This window comes from Mustela nigripes, chromosome 14, assembly GCF_022355385.1.
Source record: "Mustela nigripes isolate SB6536 chromosome 14, MUSNIG.SB6536, whole genome shotgun sequence".
Taxonomy (NCBI): Eukaryota; Metazoa; Chordata; class Mammalia; order Carnivora; family Mustelidae; genus Mustela; species Mustela nigripes.
In genome coordinates, this window is record NC_081570.1 from 36,083,029 (window position 1) to 36,101,610 (window position 18,582).

The 18,582-nt window shown below is 46.1% G+C and overlaps 1 protein-coding gene across 1 annotated transcript; it reads left to right on the top strand.

Annotated features, from left to right (window-relative positions):
* Positions 1-1,273: 1,273 nt before the first annotated feature.
* On the top strand, positions 1,274-17,736 carry LURAP1 (leucine rich adaptor protein 1). The gene is made up of 2 exons (XM_059374609.1): positions 1,274-1,738; positions 12,271-17,736. Exons 1-2 carry the CDS (start codon positions 1,535-1,537, stop codon positions 12,799-12,801), a joined length of 735 nt encoding a protein of 244 aa, XP_059230592.1. The 5' UTR covers positions 1,274-1,534; the 3' UTR covers positions 12,802-17,736.
* Positions 17,737-18,582: the final 846 nt, after the last annotated feature.

Genomic DNA, 18,582 nt, shown 5'->3' on the forward strand with positions numbered 1-18,582 from the left:
TAAAATTACAGAGGTAACCATTAAATGATCTAAAAATAGTGATAGAAATATATAGGGCCAGTGGAAGAGGGGAAGCACAGAGTGTGAGATAAATCATATTTATCATAATAGGAAGTCAGTAGACAATTTTTAAAATTAATAAATAGTAGTCCTGTATAAGTGTATGTCGGGTTATATGTATAAACACCAGAAAAAAGTAGTTGAATGTGGTTGCCTCTGGGGAGTGGGGCTAGAGGTGGAAAACGATAGACCAAGTGAACTATCTTTACATTTGTAAATCCTTCTGTGACCCTGTGCTGGAATTACTTGGATAAAACATCCAAATCAAGCCAAAACAAAAAAAGTTTTTCATCGCTCCGCATTGCCTACAAAATATAATCCAAGCACCATAGAACCATCTTCTATTACCCTGTTATTCAAAGTATGGTCCCTGGCCCAGCAGCATGGCCATCACCTGGGAGCTTGTTAGAAAAGAACCTCAGGCTCCATCCCAGATCTTCAGAATCACATTTTAACAAGATTTGCAGAAAATTCATAACCACAGTCAAGCTTAAGAAGCGTAAGTCTAGGAGTGCCTGGGTGGCTCAGTTGGTTAAGTGGCTGCCTTCAGCTCAGGTGGTGATCCCAGGGTTCTGGGATCAAGAGAGCCCCCTGCTCAGTGGGGAGCCTGCTTCTCTTCCTCCGCCCCTCCCCTTGCTTGTGCTCTTTCTTTCTCTCAAATAAATAAATAAAATCTTAGAAGGAAAAAAAGCGTCACTCTACAGGATCAAGCATGATCTGGCCCATGTGGACCTTTTCATCTTCAATACTCGTTGCTTCTCATTGGCCAGAAGAACCTTATTTTCTCCTTTTATTTAAACTCAGGGCAAGGCACCAGGCTGGCTCAGTCAGAAGAGCGTGTAACTCTTGATCTCCCGGCTGAGTTCAAACTTCATGTTGGGTGTAGAGAAATATTTCGAAATAAATGAATAAATAAATAAATAAAAATAAATCCAGTGGTTACACTGAAAGTGTGTGTGTGTGTGTGTGTGTGTGTGTGAGTGTCTGTAGCTAGCTAAATTCTAACCACTGTTGTACACCCAGCCCCTCTACTTCAGGAAGCCTTTCAAAATCCTCTGCAGCTTCTGTCACCACTGTTTCTTAAACTCCCATACCCCTGAGGATGCTTAGCATTTTTCAGCAAACATTTATCGGGCGCCTGCTATGTGACTGGCTAGACTCAGCTGGCAGTGTAGGGGGAAGGCACTGAACACTCCTAGTGCTCCTTCAAGTGCAAATCCAAGTACAAATCGCCCAGCCCCACCCATTCTAGGTACAGACATTGTGTGCGCAGCACTCGAACACACACACGCGAACACGAACACACACGCGCACGCACACACGAACGGCTCTGCGCGGCTTTTCTGAGTGTTACGACACCCTCTGCCCGCCCCCGCGCGGCGCGGGCGGGGACCCACCGGTTCAGCTCAGCACCAGCAGCGGGCAAAGGAGGACCCCCGGGAACGAGACCAGTCTTCTTCAGCCTTAGGCCCGCATGGAGGGAACTGCGGAGTTGCAGACGCCTGACCTGCGAGATGTGGAGGGCAAGGTGGGCAGGAAGACCCCTGAAGGGCTGCTCCGCGGGCTGCGAGGCGAATGGGAGCCGGGAACCTCCGGCGCCCTGCTGCTCTCGGGGGCGCCTAGTACCGGCCACGGCCACAGCCTGGGGGACAAGATCATGGCGTTGAGGATGGAGCTGGTGAGTGTGGGTTCCATGGGCCAGGAGGACGGAGTCCCTAGCTAGGGTTGGAAGGGACAGACTTATGCCTCCAGAGTTGGACTGGAGACCAGCGAATTAGATAGAACTCCCTACCTAACTCCTCAGGATTCCTCCCAAATCAATCCTTACATCCTGGGGTCCATTAATTGTCCCTCCAAGGGTGAGTGGGTCCTGAAGAGTTGAGGTGGGAGGCACTAGCTCTTGGAAGTTTTTCCTGCCAGATAATTGGGAGGGGAGAGGTGAGGCTGAGAAGCACCGAGAACCTAGCACAGCACAAATCTGCCCCCCCACCGCCATCTATGCCCTGCCCCCCATTATAGGGCCCTCAGTTTCTTCTCCTACTGCACACTGGGCCCAGGGTTTGCTAGTCTGAGACCTGGGTGTTCATGATAGGATTCAGCACAGAAGAGATCAGGGTGAAAAACCCCTAGTCTAGGGCTACCCAAAACATCCTCCCTTTCCCCAACTCCCCCGACACCCACTTAAAGTACTTGGAAGTCCCTAGAACCTGGGTGGTCAGAGTAGCAGCGCCATGGCTATTGGCTCCATCACCTCTGAGCCCCCCAGGTATACAGGATTTTTGCATCTCATCTGTACCTTCTTCTGGAGAAGAGAAGGAAATAGGCCCCTTCCCCCTCCCCTGTTGCTGCTGGTCTAGATTCAGAGCCAGAAGGGCATTTGGGGCTCTCCAGGCTCCCCAAGGCCCTGGTTCCTGTGAAGGGGGTAATTTACACCTGCCACCAATTTGCAGCCAGTTCTGGGGAACTGAAGAATCCTCTGGCTCAGAACCAGGAGGCCACAGTGAGTGTGTCAGCTAATAGGTCTTTCTGGAGCCCACCATCTGCTTAGCTAGGCTGTGAGAGAACAGAAAAGGAGGGCATGGGGGCTCTTAGGCAGGAAGGAGAGCCTTCTGGGCAGAGCAATCAGGGAAGGCTCCATGGGGGAAGAACTTAAATGCCATGTGTGCACTTGGCCCTGAAGGTTGGAGGTGAATGCCAGATTCTTCAGAGCAGGGCTGTGACTGCCCACCTAAGGGAGGGGCTTGCTTCGCTTCTTTGTACAGACTGGTGCCAGGCATCATGCTGAGCATTTTACAAAATACTCACTTAATCCTCACAGTAACCCTATTAGCAAATATTTTATAGATAAAGAAACTGAGGCACAAAGAGATTAAGTAACTGCCCAGGGTCATACAAAAAAGTAAAAAGCAGAGCCAGGCTTTGAACTCAGATGATCTGCCTGCACTTTACATTTTTACCATTGAGATCTGCTTTGTGCCAGGCGCTTTAAAGACATTTTATGCCACCGAAGTGAGAAAAGCCGTCATCTTTAACCCCGTCCTGTAGATGAAGTATGCTTGCAGGTGTTAAAGGGGCTCAGCTGGGCTCACACACGGAGCCAGTGGAGAAGCCATGCCTTTTCTCTGGCTCTAACTCTTTTGCCTTTGATGGTGATTAGCTGTTTGTAAACTTGAAGGGCATACATTCATTTAACTTGTGATTAGGTCTTTGCGTTCTTGACCTAGCCTGGTATGGGACCCTAAGCTGCCCATTAAAGGCACACAGGAGGGAACCTACTGGGGGCCATAACAGGGAAGCACTCCTTACTCCAATTCCTTTTTCCTTCCTTGGCCAAGATGTCATTGATGTCTTTGTGTACTCAGCCCTGCCCACTGTGGGGGGAGTGGCGGGGCTGGGCAGAGGGTTTCCCTTGAAGCCACTGGTGGCAGAACAGGTCCAAGCTCTCTAAGCACAGTCCTTCAACTGTCCCTCTCCCAGCAATCCTGCAGGGCCAGCAGCAGGGCCGCTCTTAAAGCCAAGGTTATTCCTGCCTCTAGGCTCTTTTCCTCTTGGTTCCCTCCCCCCTCACAGGTTGAGTGAACCAGCCAGACTCTGGGATTTGTGGGAAGGGGAAATAATGGAAACCTTCCTTACTTAATCCTCCTACTCAAAAAAACTGTTGCTGCGGACAACCCACTCCCACAGAGCTGGCTTAAAAAAAAGCTTTAGGCAAGAAGGGGGAAGTCATGGGTTCAAGTTCTGGCCTAGCTCCAGAATCATTTTGAGATCTTGAGCAGAGCCCTGACTTTCTGTTGGCCTCAGTTTTTCTGCCTCTTTGAGGATGAGGGGGCAGGGGCTTGTGGGATCAGATAGTTCTTGTAACAGTTGTCTAAGAATCTCAATCCACGGCCAGGGAGCTGGGTCTGGGATCTCCCGGCTTTACCCCAGGGCCTGATTGGGATTGAGCAATAAGGAAGCCACACTTGTGACCCCAGGGCTGGGCAGAGTCTGATGTGTCTTTGTTAAGAGAGTTAGTGGGGGACCTGAATCCCCCTGGGAAGAGAACTGGGTTGGAGTGGTCTTTGAGGCTGCATCTCTCCTGAGGATTATCCCCTTTCTGTTTCCAAAGAGGTAGTATGGAATGAGTGTTTCTTTTTCTGGCAAGAAAGCCTTGCTTTTTTTCTATTCTGGGAAGTGTTGCTGTCACAGTCAGGGAATCCCACTGTCACAGGACTATAGAATCTAGTTCTCAGATTCATTTCCCATCAACACAGTAAAACTCAACCGGATGAGTCCTGGAGACCACCAGAGGGGCCAAGGATAGTGAAGGCAAGAGAATCACAAAGCCGGATCTGACCTATCCAGTCTGAGGCTAAGTGCCACCAATGAACTGTGTAGGACTGCTCTCAGGGAGCTCACAGACTGAGTTCACAGGAAGGAGGGAGACAGACTAATAACTCTGATACAGGATGATAAGTGTTTTTAGAACCCAGGGTGGGCTTCTTGGAAGAGTCTTCATTAAAGAGTGACATGGTCAGCTTGTTCTCTGGAGAGATGACACCTCCTCCTCCTTCTCCTCTTCCTCCTCCTCCTCCTTCTCTTTCTTCTTTTTCTTAAGATTTTATTTTGGGGGGCTCAGTTGGTTAAGCGCCTGCCTTTGGCTTGGGTCATGATCTCAGGGTCGAGGGATCGAGCCTGCTTCAGGCTCCCTGCTCAGCTGGAAGTCTGCTTCCCCCTCTCTGTCTGCCTACATGAGCTCTCTCTCTGTCAAAGAAATAAATAAAATCTTAAAAAAAAAAAAAAAAGATTTTATTTTTAAGTAATCTCTACACCCAATGTGGGGCTCAAATCTACAATCCCTAGATTGTAGTCATATGCTCTACCAACTGAGCCAGCCGGGCACTCATGGAAAGGCCACTTTAAATTGGAGGGGACACATACTGAGTCCCCTAGTTGGAATGCCTCTCTCCACTGTTTACTTGACTAAGTCCTATTCAACCTTTATGTCTCAGCTCATGTGCCTTATTGTAGGAAGCATTTTCTTACCTGCCTTGATTGGGTCATTGCCTTCTAGATAGCCATGGCCCTCTGGATAGCATTTGTTTCCCCTAGCATTTGCCATGCTGAGTCTGAAGTGCCTATATCATTGTCTTACCCTACCCATAAAATGTGAATTCTCTGAAGTTAAGAAATGGTGTCTTTTCTTCCTTGAACACAATGCGATACCTATAAAAAGACTCACTAAATATTGTGTCATAACTGAATGGATTAATTCTGTCTTAAAGAAGAGCAGGCAAGACTTCCTAGAGGAGGAAGGGCATTTGCTGGGGCTTGAAGGATGAATAAAGTCAGCGGGAATTCTAATTCAAGATGGCGGATTGAACACAGGCATTTACCTCCATTTCCTTCTGAAATGTCACTAGAAAGCCAGTAGAAGGATTATTTTAAAAGCCATGAAACTATTATGATGACAAATGTAGGAGAGAAGATGATAGGAACAAAATTTTGGAAGCTGGAAAGCAGAAGGAAGTGTGGTAACTTAGAGGACCTGAGAAAAGCTGAATTCCAAGCCAGCAGTATGGAATGAGTGTGAGTGATTCTCTTGCCTTCACTATCCTTTTTTTTCAGCAAAAAGCAACACAATTTGCACTACAGAAACTCAGAGCTTTCAAGGAGTTGGAAAAAAACAGTTTAGGGAATTGGGGGCACAAGTGAAGCTAAAAACAAAAGGGTTTGTGAATGTCTGTTTATGAATTGTACTCTAAGATCCCCTCCCTAACTGGCCAACCAAGTGCCAGCCACTTCTTTATCCTAACAGAAGATTGGGGATATAAGTTTTGGAAAAGAATAGTACAGAGGGAATGGAGGAAGGGGAAGAAAGGAAGGAGACAATATAGCAGGAGAAACATTTTTAGTATGAGAAGTTTTGTTTAATACATTTAGTTTGGTTTTGGACTAGGACTGTTGGTTTCACTGTTAATTTATTTGTCCTCCCTGGGGTTCCTGGGTGGCTCAGTCATTAAGCATCTGCCTTCGGGGATATCAGGGTTCTGGGATCGAGCCCTGTATCAGGCTTCCTGTTCAGTGGGGAACCTGCTTCTCCCTCTCCCACTCTCCCTCTCCCACTCTTCCTTCTTTCACTGTCTCTCTCTCTCTGTCAAATGGATGGATAAAATCTTTAAAAGAGGAAAACAAAACTTAGGGGCGCCTGAGTGGCTCATTTGGTTAAAGGGTCTACCTTCAGCTCAGGTCATGACGGAGGGTCCTGGGATCGAGCCCCGTGTCATGCTCGCTGCTAAGTGGGAATCTGCTTCTCCCTCTGCCCTTCTCTCTGCTCTCTGTCTCTCTCAAATTTTTTTCTCAAAAAAGAAAATTTTTTCCCCAGTGCGAAATAATTGAAGATCATCTTTTATAGCACGTCATTAATAATCTGCATAGCCTGTAGTATTTCAGTTATTTATGTCCATATCTCCTTATTAGAACTGCAAGTTTCTGTCAAGCAGGGACAGTTTCTTCATGATCTTTGTTATTATTAGACAACCCAGGTGCCAAATATTCATTTGTTTAATTGGATTAGAGTTGTGATATTATTCCAAAATCACAAATAATTTCAGGTACAGAATTTTGTTCTGTGCTTATGTCATGGTGAATAAGTTGACCACAGTAATATCTAAAGCCACATAGCTACCATTCACAAACTGATACCTGCCAGGCACTATCCTGTATGTGTTAATATGTTCCTTCCATTTTTTTAAAAGATTTTATTTTCTTTTGACAGACAGAGATCACAAGTAGGCAGAGAGAGAGAGGGGGAGGAAGCAGGCTCCCTGCTGAGCAGAGAGCAGGATCCTGGGATCATGACCTGAGCCGGGGGCAGAGGCTTTAACCCACTGAGCCACCCAGGTGCCCCATGTTCCTTCCATTTTTTGATATAAACTTCTAAATGAGATAGTATTCTCATTTTACAATGAAGGAATGAGGTTTAAAGGGGGAAAAAATTCTAATTCCCTGTGGTTTGTTAATGGCAATTTGGAATTTGAATCCAGGTCTGTTTAATTCCAGTGCCTGTATTTTTCTCAATGTACAAATACTTAGTCATATTCTGGTTTATCATTCTACTTGTAAGACAGTTATGTCCTGAATAATTTAATATATATATATATATATATATATATATATATATGTATGTATACATATATATGTATATATACTTAAGATTTTATTTACTTACTTGAGAGAAAGTGAGAGAGATCACAGAGGGAGAGAGAGAAGCAGACTCACTGCTGACTGAGCAGAGAGCCCAATGTGGGGCCCGATCCCAGGACCCCAAGATCACGACCTGGGCTGATAGCAGCTGCTTAACTGACTGAGCCACCCAGACCCCAATTGTTATATATTTTTAAAAAACTCGAACCAAATGTCTCCAGATTAGAGACAACAAGTTGAGAGCAAGAGGGATTAGGTAGGGGTGCCTGGGTGGCTCAGTTGGTTAAGCATCCAACTCTTGATTCCACCTCAGGTTATTATCACAGGGTGGTGAAATCAAGCCCCACAGTGGGGCTCCAGGCTCGGTGGGGAGTCTGCTTGAGATTCTTTCCCTCTCCCTCTGCCTCTCTCCCACCTCCACCTCCCACTTAACCCCCCCAGTCCCATTCCCTTGCCTGCACGCTCTATCTCTCCCTCTCAAATAAATAAATAAATCTTTTTAAAAAAGAGGGATTAAGTAAAAATGTACTAAATGTTATTAAATACCCTTCCAGCCTTTCCCCTTACTTAGCAGCTTTGCTTGCATTATATTCTTGAGATGGGTAGAATATGGTGAACATGGTGAACCCAAGGGAAAAATACTAGAGATACTGACTTCAGGGCTAACCCGAATAACCCAGCCAGAAAATTCCAAGTGAGGCTCAGAGTTGGCAAGCCTCATGTACGTATATAAAATTTGCAATCAGCTTTTTAGAGACAACTCTGAAGTATAAGCAGCTGCTAGAGACTGTAAGACATCTGATGAGACCCTCTGACTATTTAGACATAAATGAACAGAAAAAACACCTTGAATGAGGTGGAGATAATACTGGGAGATGAGAACTTATAAAAAACGCATTAATTATATCCTTAAAAAGATGAGAGGTACTATTGCAGCACGGCAGGAAGCTATAAAAAGGAAAGTGTTTAAGGGCGCCTGGGTAGCTCAGTCCATTAAGCATCTGACTCTTGATTTCGGCTTAGGTCATGATCTCAGGGTTATGGGACTGAGCTCCATGTAAAGTCTGCGGGGGATTCTCTTTCTCCCTCTGCCCTTCCCCCACCCCACCCTGCTCTCTCGTGCCTGAACTCTCCCTCTCTCAAATAAATAAATCTTTTTATTTTAAAAGGAAAACATTCAGAGAACTAGAACAACTCTTAGAAATAAAAACATAGGAAAATATGAAAAACTCAACGGAAGCATTGATAATGTTGAAATACTTCAGAAACTAGAACAAATATAGAAAAAGATAGAAGAGGGGGAAAAAAAAAAAGGATCCATCCAGGACACCCTCTATTCAAATAATGGGATTTTCAGAAAAAAAAAAAATAGAAAATTAGTGGAGGAGAAATAATCACCAAAGAAATAAAGAAAATCTCCCAGAGCTGAGGGACATGTGTCTCCAATTTAAAAGGGCCCAATAGCGCCTGGGTGGCTCACTGGGTTAAGCCGCTGCCTTCGGCTCAGGTCATGATCTCAGAGTGCTGGGATCAAGTCCCGCATAGGGCTCTCTGCTCAGCGGGGAGCCTGCTTCCCTCTGTCTCTCTCTGCCTGCCTCTCAATCTACTTGTGATTTCTCTCTGTCAAATAAATAAATAAATAAAATCTTTAAAAAAATAAAAAAATAAATAAAAGGGCCCAATACGGGGCACCTGGGTGGCTCAGTCGGTTGAGCATCCAGCTTTTGGTTTCAGCTCAGGTCATGTTCTCCCCCCATTCCCTACTGCAGTCCTGTGTCAGGGTCTGGCATCAGTGGGGAGTCTGCTTCTGTTTTCCTCTCCCTCTGCCCCTGAGCCCCACTCTGAAATAAATAAATAAATCTTTAAAAACTAAAATTGCCCAACAAGTGGCCAATTCAGTGGATGAAAATAGACACACCATGGCAAATTATTGGGATAATTTAGAACACTGGGACCAAAGAGAAGATCCTGAAAACTTTCAGAAAAAATAGGAAGAAGGTCCCATATGAACGACCGGGAATCATAATGGCATCAGACTTTTCAAGTGTGACACTGAAAATTAAAAGTCAATGGAACAGGGGCGCCTGGGTGGTTCAGTGGGTTAAAGCCTCTGCCTTTGGCTCAGGTCATGATCCCAGGGGCCTGGGATCAAGCCCCACATTGAGCTCTCTGCTCTGCAGGGAGCCTGCTTCCTCCTCTCTGTCTCTGCCTGCCTCTCTGCCTACTTGTGATCTCTGTCTGTGAAATAAATAAATTTTTTTAAAAAGTCAATGGAACAGGGGTGCCTGGGTGGCTCAGTGGGTTAAAGCCTCTGCTTTCAGCTCAGGTATGATCTCAGGGTGCTGGGATCGAGCCCTGCATCGAGCTCTCTGCTCAGCGGGGAGCCTGCTTCCTCCTCTCTCTCTCTCTGACGGCCTCTCTGCCTACTTGTGATCTCTCTCTCTCTCTCTGTCAAATAAATAAATAAGATCTTTGGGGGAAAAAAAAGTCAATGGAACAATGCCTTAAATCCTGAGGAAAAATTATTTTTTACCTAGAATTCTATACCCAAGAAACTGTCGGTGGTGTGAGGGGAGAAGAATAGCATTTTAAAATGTGTAAAGCTTCACAAATGTACTTCCTCTGTAGACTTTCTCAGGAAGCTACTGGAGGAACTGGAGGAAAAGCACCCACACACAATGAAGGAGTAAACCAAGAAAGAAGAAGACATGGACCCAGGAAACAAGGGATCCAACTAGGGAAAAGCCCAGGAGGCTAGTGAAGGGGGAATCCCTGGGGGACAGTTGTGCAACTGGTTCACACTGGGGCCGATCAGAGGGCTCCTGAAGAGCTGCCTCTAAGAACTAGCAATAGTTAGAATGTGATAGGTTTAAATGCCTTGAGAGGAAAATTCAGACAACTGGGAGAGGGTATGGGGATGACTTATTGACAACTATGTAGGAAATGAAACAAAAGAAGAGGAGTAATATTGTAGTAATAATAATATAACAATAATGGAATATATAAGGTATGCTATATATCATTTACTATTACTCTAAGGCATAATTCTAAGGAATAATAATTATTATTATTATTGGGACACCTGGGTGGCTCAGTTGGATAAGTGTCTGCCTTCGGCTCAGGTCATGATCCCAGGGTCCCACGATCGAGTCCTGCATTAGGCACCTTGCTCAGCAGGGAGCCTGCTTCTCCCTCTGCCTATTGCTCCCCCTGCTTGTGCATGCTCTCACTCTCTCTCTGACAAATAAATACAATCTTAAAAAAAATCATTTAAAAATTTTTGTTATTATTATTCTAAGGAAAACATGAAGTAAGGAATGAAAAGTAACCATAGTAAATTGTACAACTTAGCTGTGAATAGCATTTCCAAATCCTTATAAGATAATCACCCAACAACTAATTTTATTGCATATGTTGGGAAGATTAGAAGATGAGAAAGGTGTCTATGTAGCAGAGGAGTGGTTAGTAGGATGAGAGTTAAACCCTTAACTTTCCATCATGTGGAAGGTGTTTTCAACAGAAAACTCCTAAAACTTAAAAGTCACTAAGTAGCATGTTATTTGGAGATTGCAAGGTAAGTACCAAAATAAACAGCTAAAAAAATGAATAATAGTTGTCTCTGGGAAGCGAGATTTAGGATTAGGGCTCAGGCCTTTACGTCCATGATAAATCTCACAGAACTGTTTGCCTCTTTAATCCATGGGCATCCATTACTTTGATTACAAGGAAACCAAATAAAACGCAATCAGAAAGTCATGTGTGACAAGACCAGAGTCTCCCGGGTCAGTGAGCTAGAGGTGAAGCCGGAGAGACGCACAAGGGCTATATTGTGATAACTTTGGAATCCCAGCTGCTGAAGGGTTCGGATCTTCTTCTTCAGGAGGAGTGCAAAGCCTGGAGAGGCTCTTGAGCAGGAAAGGGACAGATTCAGACTTGTCTTTGGGGAAGATATTTAGGGCATCGGAACTGGGAAGGACCCTGGAGATTCCCCAGAAAATCAGACTTACTCCCTGTACAGAAGGGATACAGGTGTGTGGTAGAGAGAAGCCCCTAGTCCCCAGCCAGCAGACTTCTGACCCTTTGAACAATGGCTACTAACACCCTGAAGAGACTGGGGGACCACGTTCACTTCCTCTTTCTTCCCCAGCTTTTGCCTCCCTTTGGCCCTACTTTGTAATTAACACCAGGCTCCCTATCAGGCTATTCTTTGAATCTGGACTGTTTCAGTAGTTAATACTTTACCTAAGTTCAAAGCTTAGCAGATCAGATTTCTTTTTTCTTTCTTTTTTTTTTTTAGCAGATCAGATTTCAATATTAAACATTTACTGAGACTGTGTCAAGCGCTGTGTTGAATACGCAATAAATAGCATCTCCAAATTCTCATGGCCATCTTGTGAAATGAGTAATTTAGCCCTGTTTCACAAACAAGGAAACCAAGGCTCAAGGAATGTAAGAAAGTTGCCCACAGTCATCTGGCTAATCAGTGGTAGAACTGAGATTTTTTTTTTTTTTTTTTTTTTTTTTGGTAAGATTTTGTTTTTAAGTAATCTCTGCACCCATCATGGAGTTCGAACTTACAAGCTTAGATCAAGAGTCACATGCTCCACTGACTGAGCCAGGCAGGCGCGCCCCAGAACTGAGATTTTTTTTTTTTTAAGGATTCTATTTATTCACTTGAGAGAGAGACAGTGAAAGAGAGCATGAACGAGGAGAAGGTCAGAGAGAGAAGCAGACTCCCCATGGAGCTGGGAGTCCGATGCGGGACTCGATCCCGGGACTCCAGGATCATGACCCGAGCCGAAGGCAGTCGTCCAACCAACTGAGCCACCCAGGCGTCCCAGAACTGAGATTTTAAACAGCAGTCTGTCTGCTTTGAGACTCCATGCTCTAAACCAGCCATGCTTCTGTTCCCAAGCTTCTTGCCTTTGAAGCATGGTTGGTTGGACTACAAAGCGGGGCCCCTGGAAACATTTGGGAAACCTATGGCTCAGAACCTCAGACTGATTCCTTCTCCCACTCCCCCAGGCTTACCTGCGAGCCATCGATGTGAAGATCCTGCAGCAGCTGTTGACCTTGAATGAGGGCATCGAGGCTGTGCGCTGGCTGTTGGAGGAGAGGGGGACAGTGACCAGCCACTGCAGCAGCCTCACCAGCAGCCAATATAGCCTGACAGGCGGGAGCCCAGACCACTCAAGGCGAGGCAGCTGGGACAGCCTGCCGGACATCAGCTCCACTGACCGGCTGGACAGTCTCTCCATTGGCAGCTTCCTAGACACGGTGGTCCCCAGCGAGCTGGATGAACAGGGCCCCCCTGGGGCTCCCCGTCCTGAGACTGGGCAAAGGTTATACCCAGTGGGGACAGGGCCCAGTGGGGACAGGGCCAGGAATGAGGTGGACCTGACAGCCAGCAGGCTAGGGAATTTGAGGGCTGTATGGAAGCCCCCAGGGGAGGGGCTCCAAGGTGGACCTCCTGAGCCACTAGAGGATGAGAGTGCCAAGCTGGGCTTTGAGGCCCACTGGTACTGGCAGTGTCAGGATGACGTGACCTTCTTATAGTAACTCTCCCACCCTTTTGTATTCCTGTGGCTCTTTCATTGCTAGGCCCTGGTCTCCCTGGAAATTTATTCTCCCTCATTCTGGGTCTAGGAAGAGGCTGCATCAAAATCAGTTACCGTGGAAATCTGACCTTCTCATCCTTCTGGACCCTGAGGAGGCTCTGCCTTTATCCCTCAATGATTGGGACCCTAGAACTATTTCCATAGATACATTGACTCTAGAGGTTTGACCTGTGGCTTCTTGTAAGATAGTAATTCCCTTCCCCCTCCGTGCCCCCCTTCCTCCAGGAACTAGGTAAGGATTTGAGGGATTTAGGACGCCTAAGAGATTGCTGATGAAGAGTTGGGGGTCCGATTACCTCAACCAACATCTAGGAGTCTTGGCCCCCCTCTTGGCCAAGATGGAGAACTGTGGAGGGACATGGACATTCAGGGCCAACCCTCCATGGATTGGCCCTCCCAGAAGTCTCTGGGGTTGGTAGAACCATCCCTTCCTATCTGGTGAGTGATGTCATTTCCTGCCAGGATGGAGTAGGCTTTCCTCTGTACCATCTCTCAGGGGTGGGAGTCCAGTATTGGGCGGCTGAGCCCCTGCTGCTAGGCAAGACCATACCATTTATTCCCCATACCGTTACTTCTTGCAAGTGGGAACATACCCTTCCCCCTTCCTGGTAGGAAAGCTCACTGTCAGAGGTTTGTGTTTCTTTTCAGAAAGATTGTTACTTTTTTTTTTTTTTTTAAGATGTTATTTATTTGTTAGAGCACAAATGAGGGGAGAAGCAGACTCCCCACTGAGCAGGAAGCCCGATACGGATACGGGACTGCATCCCAGGACCCCTGGATCGTGACCTGGGGCCACCCGGGCACCCCAGATTCTTGCTTTTTAAATGGGGTGTTCTCATTTTATTCTAGAGGGTTCACTTCCTCTATGGCCATACCCCTGTTGATGTGACACTCTTGTATCTGTGCTTTTAGGGAGGGAAAGGCAGGGGGCCCTCTACCTACAGCTCTCAAAATTTGGCCTGCCCTCTTTGGCCCCTGTCTTTCCCTGTCCCTGGGTTGCCCTCATTCTTGTACTCTGGCTCCAGACCTGTCTGCCAGGAGGTTCAGCCTTTGTGTCTCCACACCTTCTCGGTTTCCACTTCCACAGACCTTTTACATGCAGATGATCCCCCAACCACCCCCCTTCTCTCCCTACTGCTGATGGAAATCAGAGGAAGGAGACACTTGAAGTCTGGGAGCTCTGGGGGTGTATCATAATTTCCAAAGAGGGGAGGTGTCTTCTCTGATCCTGTGATTTCCCTTCCCCCATTCTGCCCTGGACCTTCCACCATTTGGTCACAAGGATGCCTGCCAGAGGCTGAGACACAAGAAATCCCCTTGTCTGGGTTACAATGAGTGGTAGTGGTGGGGGTGGGGGTGTGGCAGGGAAAGACAGAGGCTCTTTGGTCCTAGGGCCCACGTCCTGGGAGGGAGAGAGATCCAGAGAAAGGCTGCTTTCCTTCCTCCCTTAGAGCAAGCCCTAGACTCCTGGGACCTGAGGAGAGAGCGGGAGACCGGCTCTGGGCCTGGGTCCTAGGGCCCTAGTGAATTACAGCAAAGAAAGAATTCACAGAAGCTGCCAACCTGAGGCCCAGGAGGGGACAGGTCTGAGGCGGGGGCTGTACCTGATGTCAGAGAATGAATTCTTGGAGATTATCCCTTTAAACCCCAGCTAAGTGCCTATATTTTGGTCCTTATCTTTCCTGGGGCCTGAAACTAATTATTGAAAAGCAAAAAGGAGAGAGAAGGATGTCGGGTGATCCTTGCCTAGTTGCTGTGCTGTCTGTCGTGCACGGAGGAGTCTCCCCCAGATCCTAGAGTAACTTCTGCAATTTCATTACTTTTCATTCTGGGGAAGGGAAAGAAGCTAAGTTCATCTCCACTTCCCCTAAATTCCTCAGGTTTTGTTCTGCAAGCACCATTCCAGTCCTTTTGGGGCAATGCATTCAGCCTATGGCTCTCTCCCTAAAGACCCTTCCTTCTCCCATCCCCTCAAAGTGATCCAATCTCTGAAATATATTCTTAGCCTCTCCTCCTCTGCTGCCTACCAGCCCTCTCCATACTACCACCTCTCCTGGTCTTGGGGCTCCAGACTTCCCCTCAGGCTGGGAATTCAAATATCTTTTTCCCGTCCCTACTCTGTTGCCATTTTGTGACGTGCTCTTGGGTAAGCTACCTTTTCACTTAGAAGGCTTGTATCCCTTTTGAAGCTTGCGTGCTTGATTAGGCTACAAACTTCCGAGCTGAAGGGGTTGCGCGCCCTCTTGTGGCCATTATGCATCATTGCCAGGAGTAGCTGTATAGAACCTCCGAGTTTCAGTATAGCCTTAAAGAAGACCAGCCTCTCAGTGCACTAACAGGCTGTAGAGACGGGCCTAGAGAGGGCAGAGATTTCCTCAGTGTCACCTGCTGTAGATCCATGGCAATGGCCCGGGTTAGAGAACCCAGATCCATAGTGCCACTTGGCCAGACTGATTGTTTCCCCACCCCACCCAGTCAACATCACTCAAGCCCAAAGGACCGAAAGCAATTTTTCTGGTTTAATATTTGGGTTTTTAACCCCACCCTAGAGAGGCAGCTTAGTGTTGGGAGAAAGAGCCATAGGCTCTAAGGAAAGAGAATCTTGGCCCTCATTGGGTAAAGGGTTTGTGAATCTGGACTGCAGATACAAGAAAAATTATCCCGGACCAACTATTTTTCCAGGGAGGGCCAGTAGGCCCAGATATGATGGTGGCAGAGAGCTCAGCATTTCAGACTTGGAGGTTAGAAGTGGGGTGGGGGTGGGGAGCTTTGAGATGAGGAAATCCAGATGGGTCCTGTGGAGTTGGGGAGCTCCACAGGTCAAGGGAATACAGCACAGTTGGGATAGGCACAACTGGGTAAAGGCGGAGATGAGATGGCTCGTGGCAGCTGCATAAACAGTGCCTAAGAGGGTAAAGGGTGGGGCTGACAGAATGACGGACCATCAAGGAGATATGAGACCACGGGAATGGGCAAGGGTCAGGGCCCACATTTAGGATGGGATGGTAAGGTTGAGCACTGGACAGACTGGAAGCTCAGTGGCAACTCGGGTGAGAAGTGCTAGGGGCTTGTAGCAGACAAGGCACTGTGTGCACGGGGCCAGGCCCTACTGGATGCTTAATGACACCTCCTGAATGAATGGAAGAATGAATGTGTGTAAACCCACAAGGAGGTATGACTTATTTTGTTAAAAAGTGGGTAATTAGGTAGTAGTAGTTAATTTAAAACATTCTATTTAATTTTAAGCAACCCTATAAATAGTGGATTATTAACAGTGTATTGTTGCTTAGACATTTGCTCAAGGTCATATAGGTAATAAAACAACTGTAATATGAACCTGGGTCAGTCTGGCTGCTTGGGCTTCCAGAAAGTCTTCTCTGATTCCCCTCTCCTCAGTGTCACAGATGTCACTTCTCTAGAACAGGCTACCCTGCCCAGCAGCAGGACCAATGTGCTAGCTTCCTGCTGCTGCTGCTGCTGCTGCTGCTGCTGCTGCTATAATAATGACCACAAACATCTTGGCTTAAAACAACACAAATTTAGTATCTTCCAGTTGTGGAGGTCAGGAGTCCCAAATCAGTTTCACTGAGCTGAATTAAAGTCTAAGGTGTTGACCTGTCTGTATTCCTCTTGGAGACTCTAGGGGAGAATCCATTTCTTTGCCTCTTCCAGCTTCTAGAAGCTGCTTGCATTCCTTGATTCATGGCCCCTTCCTCCATCTTCAAGGCAGCAGATAGCATTTTCTCTCCTCTCTGACCTCTGCTTCCAACCTTTCATCTCTTTCTAATTCTCCTTTCTCTTATGAGGATTATGTTGTGTTTACATCTGCTTTGGATTATATTGGGCCCACTGGGATGATCTAAGATCCTCTCCCCATGTCAAGATCCTTAATGTAACCTTGTATTCTAGGCCCCTTTTGTCATAAAAGGTGAAATATTCACGGGCTTTGAGAATTAGAACATGAACGTCTTTGGAGGAAGGGCCATTATTCAACCTACCAAAGACAGAGATGGAGGGTAGGCGGATGGAAGCACCCAGGCCCAGAATGAGCCCCCATGTTTTGTCTAGCCTCCCTAGGCCTGGAGTGAAGGGTGGTGGCTGAGGTCCAGGTTCCGTGTCTGGAGAATGCATCATCACCACCAGGGAGAGCTGAGACTGAAGGGAGAAATTCCCAGCTTAGGGAATTTTCAGGCTTGACACTTTCCCGGTGAACATGGTGGCGAGTTCCAGCAGGTTCTGTCTTCAGTACTGCCTTCTCTCTAGAACCATTCTGTGCTCAAGGCAGAAGATCATTACCAACAAACTAGCCTGGGCTGTCTCTGGGAAGGGTAGATTCGTTGTCACCTTTTAATTTGGAATTTTTCCAAGATTTTATTTTATTTATTTGACAGAGCACAAGCAGGGAGAGTGGCAGGCAGAGGGAAAGGGAGAAGCAGGCTCCTCACTGAGCAGAGAGCCTGATGTGGGGCTGGATCCCAGGGTCCATGACCTGAGCCAAAGGCAGATGCTTAACCAACTGAGCCACCCAGGTGCTCCTCCTTGTCACCTTTTAAAATTATCATTTTTTATTCCTTAATAAGTTAAACCATGCTCCTTAGAGCATGATGAACTCTCATTCTCAGTTGATACTAGCTGCTTTATTTTCTTCTTTTGATCCTTGATCCCTCTTCTCATTCCTCTCCCTGACCTAGGCATACCCTCCAATATTTTAGTATGTGTTTGGATATGTTTGTATCTTTAAATATGTATATATAACTGTGTACTTAGGTGTTTTAATATATATAAATGGTATTCTTTTACAATAAGCTAACTTTCCTAATGAGTTGCCTCATATGTCAGTGATTCCACACAATAAAGATTTATTTTTCACTTACAGGGGATCACAGGTGTGATGCTTGGGCTCTTTCTCTTCCACTGTCCATTTCAGGTCCCAGGCTGCTTCCATTTTTCAGGTTGTGATAGCCTGATTCTGCATCATAAGCTTCCTGTCAACTTTTTGCCAGATTGTTTTAACATCCATTAATGTCCGCTTTATAAATTGGCTATTTCACTAGAGATTACAAAATGATGACTTTTCTAATGCTATAATGCCCTCTTTTAGTAGTTCTTTCAATACAGAAAAGCTTTTTCACATCCTCTAGGACTCTTAGGTTACCCTAAAATAAAGTTTGTATCAGAATAGCAAGATGAATGCTCAACTGTCTTTCCTTATTTATCACTTTTATTTTTTAATTTTTTAAAAATGTTATTTATTTATTTAGGCAGAGAGGCAGGCAGAGAGAGAGGAGGAAGCAGGCTCCCTGCTGAGCAGAGAGCCCTATGCAGGGATTGATCCCAGGACCCTGGGATCAGGACCTAAGCCAAAGGCAGAGGATTTAACCCACTGAACCACCCAGGCGCCCCTGCGTGGAACTTTTGACTCTGCAAGAACTTAACCACTAATAGCCTAACGTTGGCTGGAAGCCTTACTGATTACAGGAAATAGTCGATTAACACATATTTTGTGTTATATGTATTATATATTTCTTTCTACCAATAAAATAAGCTAGAGAAAAGAAAATGTTATTAAGAAAATCACAAGGAAGATACATTTACAATACTATACTGTATTTTTAGAAAAACAAAATCCATGTATGAGTGGACCTGCACAGTTCAAACCCATTATTCAAAGGTCAACTGTATTATGTATAAACACACACACTTTCTCTCTCTCTCTCAC

Bases quoted from the DNA above. Each gene is read 5' to 3' on its own strand.
- LURAP1 (XM_059374609.1), top strand. From the start codon at position 1,535: ATGGAGGGAACTGCGGAGTTGCAGACGCCTGACCTGCGAGATGTGGAG. The intron at 1,739-12,270 runs GTGAGTGTGGGT...CCACTCCCCCAG, and splicing joins TGGCGTTGAGGATGGAGCTG to GCTTACCTGCGAGCCATCGA.